The sequence below is a fragment of the Sparus aurata genome, chromosome 13 (assembly GCF_900880675.1).
Source record: "Sparus aurata chromosome 13, fSpaAur1.1, whole genome shotgun sequence".
Taxonomy (NCBI): Eukaryota; Metazoa; Chordata; class Actinopteri; order Spariformes; family Sparidae; genus Sparus; species Sparus aurata.
Window position 1 is genome coordinate 32,684,566 of NC_044199.1, and position 13,488 is coordinate 32,698,053.

At 42.0% G+C, this 13,488-nt stretch overlaps 4 protein-coding genes and 1 pseudogene across 4 annotated transcripts; 4 read left to right on the plus strand and 1 right to left on the minus strand.

Moving 5' to 3' along the window:
* The first annotated feature begins 771 nt into the window (after positions 1-771).
* LOC115594179 (histone H3-like) lies at positions 772-11,489 on the plus strand. Its single transcript, XM_030438044.1, has 2 exons — positions 772-1,102; positions 10,991-11,489. The coding sequence occupies exons 1-2, from the start codon at positions 810-812 to the stop codon at positions 11,436-11,438; spliced, it is 741 nt and encodes a 246-aa protein (XP_030293904.1). The 5' UTR covers positions 772-809; the 3' UTR covers positions 11,439-11,489.
* Positions 2,655-3,085, plus strand: LOC115594177 (histone H2B 1/2-like). Its single transcript, XM_030438042.1, has one exon. It carries the CDS (start codon positions 2,670-2,672, stop codon positions 3,039-3,041), a length of 372 nt encoding a protein of 123 aa, XP_030293902.1. The 5' UTR covers positions 2,655-2,669; the 3' UTR covers positions 3,042-3,085.
* LOC115594175 (histone H1-like) lies at positions 7,587-8,386 on the plus strand (annotated as a pseudogene).
* LOC115594176 (histone H2A-like) lies at positions 9,742-10,862 on the minus strand. The gene has a single exon (XM_030438041.1). The coding sequence runs from the start codon at positions 10,705-10,707 to the stop codon at positions 10,321-10,323; it is 387 nt and encodes a 128-aa protein (XP_030293901.1). The 5' UTR covers positions 10,708-10,862; the 3' UTR covers positions 9,742-10,320.
* A 1,110-nt stretch (positions 11,490-12,599) lies between the features above and the next one.
* LOC115594178 (histone H2B-like) lies at positions 12,600-13,057 on the plus strand. Its single transcript, XM_030438043.1, has one exon. It carries the CDS (start codon positions 12,645-12,647, stop codon positions 13,011-13,013), a length of 369 nt encoding a protein of 122 aa, XP_030293903.1. The 5' UTR covers positions 12,600-12,644; the 3' UTR covers positions 13,014-13,057.
* Positions 13,058-13,488: the final 431 nt, after the last annotated feature.

Genomic DNA, 13,488 nt, shown 5'->3' on the forward strand with positions numbered 1-13,488 from the left:
ATACATGAAATTCAAATTAAATAACAAATATACTTGCAGGGGAAAAAAAAAAAGATGAGGAATAAAAAATAAAGTTAAAGAGTTGTTTTTCACATCTTCCATGTTTCTCCATGTTAATGGTTAGTCTTAATGTTTCATATGTAAACAGCGAGTTCTTTGTGCATCATCCACATGTTAAAAACCAGGTAATCTGAAATTATATTCCCCAAATCGTTTTAACTTTTCCTCTTTTTTTACTGATTACATGGCTCTTTCTCAGGAGCCACAAGGCTTTTTTTACTACCTATGTAGTATTACTAACGCACTTTAATGTGTAATTTGATGGTGTTACTCTTTAATGTCCATTAAACGTCCTGCCATGAATCAAGGACTGTAGAAGTATTTAACTTCTGGTACACAATTCTTTGCTTGTTTCCTTTATTTTTCTTTGGCACAGCCTTCGATCGTTTAATGTCTTTGGGTGTCAACATTTAGTTAAAGTGAAATGATCTGAGAGGTTTCTCATATGTCTGTTTGTGCAGCCACGGGACAGAACTGTTGGTTTAATCTTTAAATGTAAATGGTAAAATGTGGTGGACTAGAATTTAAACGTATGATGGGCTCCTTCATCAGAGACGGGGTGGATCACTGCTGTCGTTAGATTTAGTTGAGCGGACTTCCTCCTGAAACACAGCAGGAAGAAGCGCTGAGTCATTTCCCGCCCAAAGAAACGTATACGTGTCCTCAATCACGTCCGCAGAAAGGATGTAAATACACAGTGTCTGCGACTGAGCACCTCATTCGACTTTGTTGAAGACTAATCTGACAACATGAGCGGAAGAGGAAAGGGAGGCAAAGGGCTCGGTAAAGGAGGCGCCAAGCGTCACCGTAAAGTTCTCCGTGATAACATCCAGGGAATCACTAAACCCGCCATCCGCCGTCTGGCTCGCCGCGGTGGAGTGAAGCGTATCTCCGGTCTGATCTACGAGGAGACCCGCGGTGTGCTCAAGGTGTTCCTGGAGAACGTCATCCGTGACGCCGTCACCTACACCGAGCACGCCAAGAGGAAGACCGTCACCGCCATGGACGTGGTGTACGCTCTGAAGAGGCAGGGCCGCACCCTGTACGGCTTCGGAGGTTAAACCTCATCCCGACCAGAGACACTGAAACCAACGGCTCTTTTAAGAGCCACCCACTCACTCTGAAGAGATGTTCCTCAATCTATACCTGCTCTTTTAGACAACGAGTTTATATTCTGTTTTGTTTAATATCTGTATTTGGTGTTAAGACATTTAAATATGAGACCTGTAGGTGCCTCTTGATATTTTAAAGTTTAAAGTGTGTTTTTTTTTTTTTTTTTTTTTTTTTTTTTTTTTTTTTTTTCATACCTTACCTACAAAGAAAGTATTATCCACTGGTTTCTCTCAGCATTATAAATGTTGAGCTCCTGTAACAGTTTCTGCTCCAAGTGTCATGTGCAATATAAATGTATTTAACTCAGTAAATCCAGTGTCCAATGATCTTATCGATCCGATACCAAGTAAATACAGGACCAGTATTGCCGATACCGATACTTTTTACTTAAATTTCTGATCAATGAATGATTTTGTACTTTTGCCTTTAATCAGTTGACCATGATTATAATGATAAAACGCAGGACAAAGATATGAGCCAAATAAAGAAATTATATTTAACATAATTAAATCTTTAACCTTTCTGCATGTAGCCTAAATAGGAATACTAATGTTCCTTCAACAGATACACAAAAAGGGTTATTATATTCTCGAGGTAGGCTAAATATCTAAATATAAGTATATATTTTTGTGTTACAGTGAACCTGAGTGAGCAGAGTGAGAGGTGCTGCGCTCACACAAACTCACACGAAATACGTGTGATTTGCTGAATTTATGGAAGAGAAACTACAACAAAAATATCGATCTCATATCGATCCGTTACCAATACTCACCTTGGTATCGATACTATCAATATTTGTATCGATCTGCCCACCCCTAATGTCTGCATTATACATTAAAGATGTAGTACTGAGCTGCAAACAAACATTTCCTATAATAAAAGTCTGAGGAAATAAGCTTTTGAAGTGTTTTCACTTAATCCAAATAAGAACTACCAACCAATAAAACCTGCAGAATGGGATCCCTTTATTAATCTGTTGATATAAATATTACTGTCAAACACAACTTCTAAATAGAATTAACCAATAAACTGGTTCACCCTCTTAATCATGAAACATACTGTGTAATTGTGAGAGACTTCTCACTATTTTCAGGTTATTTATAAACATTTGAATTAATCAAGGCACGAAATAATCAGCAGATTATCCTGTAATGAAAGTTTTGCCCCATAAAAAATAGCTTCACCTTGTAAAGGTTCACCACAGTAACATCCTGCATTGATCAATGTACCATTCATAATATTAAACATTTAATATTTAAACTCTTATTCGATGGCATCTACAATGTAATGAGGTATGTTTAATTAAAGTGTATGACAAGAACTTAATTTGACTTCTTGTCTTCCGTCTAATTGTCCAACCTTGCTCGTACGCGCATGCTCAGGAACAGCCAATCGTGTAAGAGCAACAGCACAGTGGTATTTGCTTTGCACACATATAAATACTCCACTCCTCCCGCCAGGCACAACCCACCAAAGACTACTGTAACAAGAGAATCATGCCTGAACCACCAAAGGTCGCGAAGAAAGGCTCCAAGAAGGCCGTCTCTAAGGCCGTGACCAAGTCTGGCAAGAAGAGGAGGACCAAGAGGAAGGAGAGCTACGCCATCTACGTCTACAAGGTCCTGAAGCAGGTCCACCCCGACACCGGGATCTCCTCCAAGGCGATGGGCATCATGAACTCCTTCGTCAGCGACATCTTCGAGCGCATCGCCGGTGAAGCCTCCCGTCTGGCTCACTACAACAAGCGCTCCACCATCACCTCCAGGGAGATCCAGACCGCCGTCCGCCTGCTGCTGCCCGGGGAGCTGGCCAAGCACGCCGTGTCTGAGGGCACCAAGGCTGTCACCAAGTACACCAGCTCCAAGTAAACCCTCTGAACCATCAACACAAAGGTCCTTTTCAGGACCACACACTACTTCTGAAGAGTCGTTTCCTCAAACTGTTATTCAGCCCAACGTCTTTCTGAGATGTTTCCCAGAACGATGAAACCTACTTTAGACTCTGACGTAGGAAACTATGTCCTTCTAATGTCAGTTGTGTCTGTGTGTTGAACCTTGTCACTTGTTTTGTCTTATACACTTTTCAACTTTACCTTAGAAATGTGTTTATTCTGTACACCTTGTCCTGTCCTGAGGTAATCCCTCTATTTGACCATACAGATGTTCCAAAATACACATTTGAAATGATGTCTGGAAGGAGCCCTCTGGCCCCCAGACCTAAATGGTGATTCATGTCTGTCTCCAGCACCCTGCAGATACATATTTGCATAACACCAGTTGGTCTGACGACATCTGGACCCACCCTGATCACTGTGTTAAATGTCTGCCCCCCTTTGCTTACCTTTTGTTTGAACCTGCCCTGTTCTTTGTTCTTACTGTATAAAATGCTGCCGTTTCATTTGCTCTGGGTCCACTCACCGGCTCAGACCCGCTCTGTGCCTGTCGGTTCACCAGTTTACCGGTATTTTTTGAATTGACACATCACCACAGCAAACTGCTCAACAGGACTTGAATGATTTTCTTCAACACCCGATACAACAATACTGTTATGTACTGTCAGGGCCACACATTACTTTACCCAACAGCCCCATTCCAGCTGTTGTGTTGTTTCATAATGGACATTAAGTTATGTAATTGTTATTGACGGCAGCCATTTTGTATAATGATTAAATAAGTGGCTCCTTGTTGACACATCAGACTAACAGTATGGACTTTATCATCCCAGAACCACTCCTCCAAAGATTAGAACTCTGGTGTTTGGACCTCCACAATTTTCTCCAGGCAGAACAAGGAGGAGCTGGTACCAGACTTCATCCTGTACTGATGTGTGGCTGCATTAATGATCAAAAACCAACCTCCCTCAGAGCGGCCTCCTGGATCCTGCTTAAATGAGCTCCAAGCAGAAATCCTGTTTATGAACGAACAAAGCCGCAAATCTGATGGTTCTATATGGATCTTTCACCAATCAGCTTCCAGAACACTCCAATCATCTCATTTACTGTTATAACACTGATTAAAGTTCTTTAATGGTTTAAGTGGCATCTTTCACTTCCTCACTGTTAATATTACACAGATATAATAACCTTCCTGTGGGACTCGACTGTACATTGTCGTGATCATAAACCATGTTCAGCAACAATGAGAACTGCAGCCATAATTCAGAATCAATAGTAGAAAAATAGAAACTTATTGAATACTGAAACTAATATTGGTATGTGTACAGGGGTTGTGGCTGACAGTAGCTGGGTAGCTAACTCAGTGCTACGTTAACAGATTGTTGGCTTCACAACAAACACAGAGTGAGTGACCACAAACTGCAGGCCGCCCTGCGTCATACACAATATGATACAATGATGATGAAATATTCACAGTATTAAAGCTTTATTACTCAATGAGACAGTGATCAATTTAACATGTATTAGTCATGTGTGGATGCTTTCTAGTGGACAGAAGGTATGACATCATGCTGATAGTGACACTGCACTCTTAAAACAGATGTTTTAATATTAACACAAGTTGTGTCAATTCTCAACACATTAATGTGACTCTATAAGGACTACCGTGTTAAGAGTTTTAACACAAGATTTGTGTTGGCTTTTCAAACACAGTAATTGTGTTAAATATAACATAAAATATGTAGTCCTTATATAGACACATTAATGTGATAAAAAATGTGTTAATTCTTTTCATAAAGATTTGAATTTAAATAAGCAGACACCCAGCTGTAGTTTTTTTTAATTTTTTTTTATTGTTCACATTTAAACAAAACGTTAAAATCAACATTTCACTTTTTTTTCTTTCTCTCATTAACAGGATAATTCATTCTGTGGTCACCAAACATATCAAAACTCCACCAACCAAAAAACAAAACAAAAAAAACAATCCTCAAACAAAATCCTCAATTTGAAAAAAAATGATTCCTCAGATTAAATGAGTTAGCCTTTTATTTTTTAATTAAATCAACTTTCTTTAATATGTTAACTCATCAGTTTTGTCAACATCAAGACAGTGACGTCTTAATGAAGCACCACTAAGAAACAAGTGAATGCAGATGTCTGCAACTTCACTTATAGTGTATAAATAAGTACAGTAGTACATATTGATAATAACCTATAACTATTCTGAACATTGTTTCATATTAAAAACAGTAATGACTGCAATTATAATGGGATGATAGAGAATGATCTGTTTCAATGTGAATTTATGTGATCAGTGTTTCAAAAACAGATTTATCTGCTCATGTTGGCTTCAATAAACAACATTAATGAACCTAATCAACATCTGAGGTGATGTTCAGTTGTCGGACGGACTGTGAATGTGTCACCACACAGTATCTGGTTGTCTGAACTGACATTAACACAGAAACAGCCTCACTGAGGATGTTATATATGTTGACTACAAGGGCGTAAGTTTGGTATCCGCTTTGGTAGGGACACTAACACTCAATGAATCAAATGTCATCTTTATATCTATTACATATATCAGACTTAAGAAAGGACATTTGGGTAACATTTGAAGAATAACGTCTTGACAACTTTAATTATGCAAATCCAACATTTATTTTCAGAATAACCAGCATGATGATCAGATTCATGGATTACAACTGCAGGGCATCCTAAAACAAAGAACTGCAACACTCATGCCATCTTTATTCCAAACAAAATTGCTAATTGACATCGTCAACACCTGAAACTCTGTCCTGGATCATCAGCCTGCTCTACATGCTGTCGCTTTTCCTGTGTACAGTGATTTATAGTTACAGTTAGCATTACAGAACTCACAGTCAGTTAGCTAGCCTATGTTCATAGACTAACACCTTAATAACACTTCTAGTTTCCTAATTAATGTTATAGACTAGGAGCTTCATTGTTGTGTCTGGTGCAGTAAGGGGGAGATTATTTTAAACCATATATACAAAAGATTGATAGAGAAATCTTTACCAAATAATCACAAACTCACTACAGGGACAAATATAATTGAAGTAAAAACAGTAAAGGGAGGGAGAAGATCAAACGAACTATGTAGGCTACATTTTTACAAGATAGAGGAACATCCTAATCTGGACAGAAAGAGTGAGAGAGAAGATCAAACGTGATCTAGACTCATCAGTTTAAGGTTATCACCATCAGCTGTGGACTGCGGTCACTCTGAGCAGCATGTCAATTACAATATAATATACTTCTCGCCTTTCCCCTGATGATCTGAATAAGTCGCCAAATTTGTCGCTAGTCGCTTTTTAGAAATAAAGTCGCTAAGAGGGTTTGAAAAGTCGCTAAATCCAGCGAGAAAGTCGCCAAGTTGGCAACACTGGGATACCTTCATGTGCTGAGAACGTGATCACCCTTCAGCCAATCAAATGGCAGCAAATAAACGTGTTGCCTTGCAGGTTACACTGAAGGTTGCGATGAGAGGGCACGTCGGAAAAATAGTTCTCTACATGCTTAATACTACGAATGAGTTTGCGAAAAATATCATATTCAATGCATTGTGTAAAAACATAATATATATGTATATTAAAATATGTCAAAACTATTGGTAGGGACAACTCTGTCTTTCCCAAACTTTAGTTGTGACTTGTCCCTATCGTCCCTATGCAAACTTACGCCCTTGGTTGTATATTATGTTATATATAGTATCAGATGTTCTTTCTCTACAGTTTGTAAACTGTGACTTTGGTGTTCCTGTCTGAACCTGTGACATGTGTTACACCTCTGTCGGTCCTGAGAAGGATCCTCCTCTGAGGCTTCTTCCGCCTTTTTCTCTCCTCCATGTTAAAATGTTTTTTTTCCTAAATACGGAAGTTTTGTCTGTCTCGACTCGAGGGTCTGAGCTCAGAGAACTTCTTGTACAAACTGTGAAGCCCACTGAGGAGATGTGAGTGTGATCGATTAGCCGATCAGCTGTATAAATAAATCTGAATTGAACTGATTGCGCAGCTCTGATCGGAATCTTGGCTTCGGGCCATCCTCGGTGTGTTTGCTGCGACCAGAATAACTTCGTTTTATAACAAACTGATCGTGTTCGGATGTTTGTTTTCAGCTCGAGTCCCTGAACCAACATGTGGAGCAGCTGGAAGACTGTTTCTGACGGAGCTCTGCTGCGTTCAAAGACACTTTAGGAGAGAAATGAGAGGGAAAAGTCTCCGAGCAGCGCCGGACAATACGGTGAATGTGTGAGTTCTGGAGGCTCCACGACCAGAACCAGGAGTCCATCAGAACTCTACATGACGTCAACATGAAGAGACACAAGTCCGCTATCTGCTCCACCGCTGTCAGTCCGCAGCTTCGCTCCTACAGGCACTTTAAAGTGTTTTATCGATGAGGAGAAAACACAAGTGACACGAAGTTCAGCCTGCTCAGAGGAGCCGCGGCGGGGTTGAGTCTCCACGGTTCTCACGTCGTGTTTTAAACCCAGCTCGACGGTTCGAGTCTCTGAATCGATCAGACTCATCTCATCTCATCTCGTCCACTGTGCGAACTGAAAGTCGATACAACATGGTAGAAGTCGCTCCAGCTCCGGCTAAAGCAGCCACAAAGACGCGGGTGAACAAGCCGAGAACCGGGCCCGGCCTCAGCGACCGGATCGTTAAGGTCGTGTCCGCGTCCAATGAGCGGGGGGGCGTGTCGGGGTCGGCCATCAAGAAGGCTCTGAAAGCCGGGGGGTATGACGTGGAGAGAAACAACGGCCGCGTTAAACTCGCCCTCAGGAATCTGGTTCTGAGGGGGACTTTGATCCAGGCCAAGGGGTCCGGGATAAACGGCTCCTTCAAGATCAGCAAGAAGGCGGTTGAGCCCAAAGCCAAGAGGGGAACCAGAAGACCGTGAAGACCGTGAAGGCGAAGAAACCGGCGACACCGACCAAGAAGCCGGCCGCTAAGAAACCACTGAAGAAGGCGAAGAAACCAGCGGCCAAGAAGACCACCAAGAGCCCAAGGAAGACCACCAAGAGCCCCAGGAAGACCACCAAGAGCCCCAGGAAGACCCAGCCCAAGAGACCACCAAGACCAGGAAGACCACCAAGAGCCCCAGGAAAGGAACCAAGAGCCCCAAGAAGGTTAATACCCCCAAGAAAGTGGCCAAGAAGTCACCTGCAGCCAAGAGGTCACCTGTCAAGAGGGTCTCCAAGCCCAAAACCAAGAAGGCAGCACCCAAGAAGAAGTGAGCTGTCATCACCTGAACAACCGTCCAACTAAAGGCTCTTTTAAGAGCCACACACTTCTTCTGAAAGACTTCAGTCCTGGTTATCAATAACTTCACTGAACACACATGTAGGAAAAATGTTTAATCTCACATTACTGCTGATTAATAACCCCTTATTTTAAACAAACTTTACATTGCAGAGGTGTTATTCATGATCAAATAGAGCCTGAGAGCTCTGAACATACGTCATTAGAAACTGTAAAACACAAGAAGTGGTAGTTCAGATGTAATTACACTCTTATATTCCCAATGTGTTCAATATCAGTGAATTATATCCAGTCTGCAGCTTCAGGATGAGGTGAGCATCACAACATGACTCATGTTGATCTTTACTGTGTTCAGTAAAGAAACAATGTGACATCATGTAATATTAATAAAAACGTCCGGCTGCAAACAAACAGATTCACTGTGTAACAGAAACAACTCACAGCTGCTTTATTCTCTCAAAACGTCACTTTTTACAATTCACTTACATTAAACTCATCACTGACAACTCTTACCAAATGATCCATATGAATATGTGTATATCCACTGTTTGATGTGATGTGAACATGCCTTTTTATGCAGAACTTTGACCTTTAAGTTCGTCGGTGTCGTACATAATCTCTCTGTTCGCAGTGAGAGCGTGTTGTTATGTTTGGGAGGTTCAAGTTGAACTCAGAAAAAAACCAACATCCTGTAACATTACCTGATATAAACTGATAGGTTTGGTTTTTGTTAACAGTGTATATATTTAGTGTCTCAAATATGTTATTTATTTTGTTGTTGGCTTTTTAGTTACTGACCTCAGCCAACATCTGCAGCTATTTTGTTTTGGAGATATATTGAACACTTTGTATTCTTGTCATTGGCTTCTACTGCATGTGGATGTGACCTTGTAAATGACTTTTACACTTTTACAATGTAAAAGAAGAGTCAAACTATTTTAGTGATAGTTCAGTGTTGTTTCTCTAATTATGACATTAGTGTAAGGAAGTATTTAGCTGTTTCTCTGCACAGCCCTACCTCTCTCTCTCTCACAGTGTGAATGGATTTATTAAATTAATGAAACATCAGTCAGTGTAACCATCTTCAGTCTCTGTAGGTTTATTTCTACAACACACTTAGACACAAGGTAACTCAAAGTACTTTACAGAGGCATTATATTAAATGAACATAAAGATTGAATTTGAAATACATTAAAAACAAGTAGGAAGACATAAAGAACTTGTTTTTAAAAAAGGGAAATGCACTCAAATAGAAGAGTTTTAAAACAGAAAATTAATATTCCACTACGTGTATTGCAAAAAAAAAAAAACCCAAAAAAAAACACCTCACTGTTCCCCTAAACCTGATAATTCACTATTCACTATTATCACTGACTATTCTTAGTGATGTGTTTAGATATAATTATCTACATTAGCCACAAGAGGTCACTGCAGTCTGTGACCAGCCTGTGTTAAGACTTCCGGGTCACAGTATGTTTTGAGACAAGCTAAGTCATATAAGCTAACATGCTAAGTGCTAGTGTGTCCATGGATGACTACGAATGTTAATAAAAAGGTCGAATTAAACCGTGTTGGTCACTAAACCTCATGACAGACGTTGTTATTCAACCAGTATAAAATACATAGCGCTTGTAATTAGCTTCTATAAACACACAGCTACATTTGAGACCGTTTTATTTAAATGCAACACATTCATCGGTTGTGCTTCTGAGTTAAAACACTAAAGAAAGAAAGGCCTGATGATTCTGATTAAACCTACAACACAGTGTAACTACCGAAGAGTGTCAAATGAATCCACTAATCCAGTTTAGATATTAACATTAGCTCCACATCAACATTCACTCATTATTATAAATTAATCAGTATCATATGAACATGGGAACACTGCTTCTCCAGAGAGATAAGTGGGGGGCTCTTAAAAGAGCCGTTGTGTTTGTTGAAGTCGGGTTCTGGTTGTGGTGTTTACTTGGACTTGGCGGCCTTCTCGGTCTTCTTGGGCAGCAGGACGGCCTGGATGTTGGGCAGCACGCCTCCCTGAGCGATGGTGACTCCTCCGAGCAGCTTGTTGAGCTCCTCGTCGTTGCGGACCGCCAGCTGCAGATGGCGGGGGATGATCCTGGTCTTCTTGTTGTCGCGGGCAGCGTTTCCAGCCAGCTCCAGGATCTCAGCGGTCAGGTACTCTAGCACGGCCGCCAGGTACACGGGGGCTCCGGCACCGACACGCTGGGCGTAGTTACCCTTCCTCAACAGCCTGTGGACACGACCCACCGGGAACTGGAGTCCGGCACGGGAGGAGCGGGACTTTGCCTTCGCTCTGGCCTTTCCACCGGTCTTTCCTCGTCCAGACATGTTCGGATGTGTTCTAGAGATTAAACTCAGAGAAGTTGTGGACCAGAGCCAGCAGCACTCCTCTATATATCCGAGGATCGAGCCGGGATCCCTGCTGGACCAACCAGAGACGAGGCTCCAGCAGGGGGGCGGCCGCTCTGGATGTTGGCGGACTTTTTGAAATGACTTTCCGCCAATAAGCAGCGGGGATCCGCAGCGCTGTGCCCCGCGAGGAGTCCCTAACCAATCACGAGCCAGAGATCCGGCCGAGCGTCACAGATCGCAGCCGGTCTCACAGTTTAAGAGCAGCGCGGCTCTTCTCGGTCCACACACACGCAACAATGGCGAGAACCAAGCAGACAGCCCGTAAATCCACCGGAGGTAAAGCTCCCAGGAAGCAGCTGGCCACCAAGGCTGCCCGTAAGAGCGCCCCGGCCACCGGCGGAGTCAAGAAGCCCCACCGTTACAGGCCCGGTACCGTGGCTCTCAGAGAGATCCGTCGCTACCAGAAGTCCACCGAGCTGCTCATCCGCAAACTGCCCTTCCAGCGCCTGGTCCGAGAGATCGCCCAGGACTTCAAGACCGACCTGCGCTTCCAGAGCTCCGCCGTCATGGCTCTGCAGGAGTCCAGCGAGGCTTACCTGGTCGGACTCTTCGAGGACACCAACCTGTGCGCCATCCACGCCAAGAGGGTCACCATCATGCCCAAAGACATCCAGCTGGCCCGCCGCATCCGTGGAGAGCGAGCTTAAACTGACCCCACATCTGTTTAACAACACAACGGCTCTTTTAAGAGCCACACACTCCTTCAGTCAAGAGCTGCTTCCTCTTCACACAACATTAATACACACATTCACATACATCAATCACTTTATTTTCATTTACAAACATTTGCTACTTGTTTAAACACACTAATAACTGATCATCCTACAGTATCTTCACTTATTGATCGCAACAGTTTTCATCACTTCACAACTCAACTTCACAAACATGTTTAATGTTCCAGATCATTCGACCACATGAGTCCTGATCTCTTACTTCACTCCTTAAATATTATCTTTGTCAATCTGAGACACATGAAGGTTACAGAGTCATCATGCAAAAAGTCACAAGGTTGTTTTGGATCTCATCAGGTTCTTAAACAGGAAACAGAACAACTCAATGTTCCAAATACATTCTAGTTCTCCTTCAGGTTCAATCAAATGTGTTTGTATCTCAATATCTTCCAGGTCAAGTGTCATTAAAAATACACGATACATATTAAAGTTAACTTCTTGTTCTCACTCTACAAATAGATATATTGATCAACAACACATTGATATTGAACACGAACATCTTTCTCACATTCTCTTCCTTTAATCATCTGTTTGTTCTGGATCTATTATTCCCTCTCATGTGATTCAGACTATTTATAGTTACTGTGGCAAATATCTTATACTCAGTACTGATGATGATGCAGTCTAATATAATTGTGTTTAATCACTGTTTACACACAATCAATATGAGTGATCAGCTGACAGTGTTCACAGCTGTAGTTAACAATGTGGCTGTAAACCTGTAATAATCTCTTTATATCACGGTGGTGATGTTCCTCTCTTCTTCTTCACTTACTGCATTAAATCACCACATAATATTAAACTATAACCAACAATCAGTAACTGTGTTCATCTGGAACACGAGCAGCTGTTCTTCGGAGCATCTGGAGCAGTGAAAACTTTAATAAGTCGTCTTTTCATCTACATTTTCTTGTAATGTATACATTTGTTTGTAAATCCCACGATTAGAAGTCGATCTTAGACTGACGCTTCATTTCGGCGCATGCTCAGTTAGTCCTGCAACATCTCAGCCAATCACATGCGAGCAACAGCACAGTCACATTTGAATCAGACACACAGATATATTGTGTCTTCAGCCTGAGCTGCAGTTATCTGTCTGAGACTGTTCTGATCTGAGACATCATGCCTGATGCACCCAAAGCAGCGAAGAAAGGCTCCAAGAAAGCCGTTTCTAAAGCCACCAAGTCCGGCAAGAAGAGGAGGACCAAGAGGAAGGAGAGCTACGCCATCTATGTCTACAAGGTCCTGAAGCAGGTCCACCCCGACACCGGGATCTCCTCCAAGGCGATGGGCATCATGAACTCCTTCGTCAGCGACATCTTCGAGCGCATCGCCGGTGAGTCCTCCCGTCTGGCTCACTACAACAAGCGCTCCACCATCACCTCCAGGGAGATCCAGACCGCCGTCCGCCTGCTGCTGCCCGGGGAGCTGGCCAAGCACGCCGTGTCTGAGGGCACCAAGGCTGTCACCAAGTACACCAGCTCCAAGTAAACCCTCTCAAACATCAACACAAAGGTCCTTTTCAGGACCACACACTACTTCTACCGAGAGCTTCATTCCAACTTTAACATGTTCCTGTGTGATAACCACAGGAAAATAATACAAAAGATAATATAGTTCTCAGTTCAGAAGACAGCAGAAAACATATCGTGAATGACAGAAGAACACATCAGCTACAGTCCTATATAAACTCTTCTGTTTTAAAATGTGTACATATAGGAACTAAATACACTCTGTGCTTCAAACTGAAGACACACTGACATCTAGTGGCTGGTCAAACTTCAACAATGAAACAGTTCAATTCACTATAGATTATTTCTTGTTAATATCCATGTACAATGAACTTGTGAATGACTTTCTCCCTATACATGTAGAAACAGTGCAGAGTAAGAAAGGGAAAATAAAGTTTATAGTGAAAATTATACACATTAGTCAGAAGCTGCTGCAGTTTGTGTGGGATTGTTCA

Bases quoted from the DNA above. Each gene is read 5' to 3' on its own strand.
- LOC115594179 (XM_030438044.1), top strand. From the start codon at position 810: ATGAGCGGAAGAGGAAAGGGAGGCAAAGGGCTCGGTAAAGGAGGCGCC. The intron at 1,103-10,990 runs GTACGGCTTCGG...TCACAGTTTAAG, and splicing joins AAGAGGCAGGGCCGCACCCT to AGCAGCGCGGCTCTTCTCGG.
- LOC115594177 (XM_030438042.1), top strand. From the start codon at position 2,670: ATGCCTGAACCACCAAAGGTCGCGAAGAAAGGCTCCAAGAAGGCCGTC.
- LOC115594176 (XM_030438041.1), bottom strand. From the start codon at position 10,707: ATGTCTGGACGAGGAAAGACCGGTGGAAAGGCCAGAGCGAAGGCAAAG.
- LOC115594178 (XM_030438043.1), top strand. From the start codon at position 12,645: ATGCCTGATGCACCCAAAGCAGCGAAGAAAGGCTCCAAGAAAGCCGTT.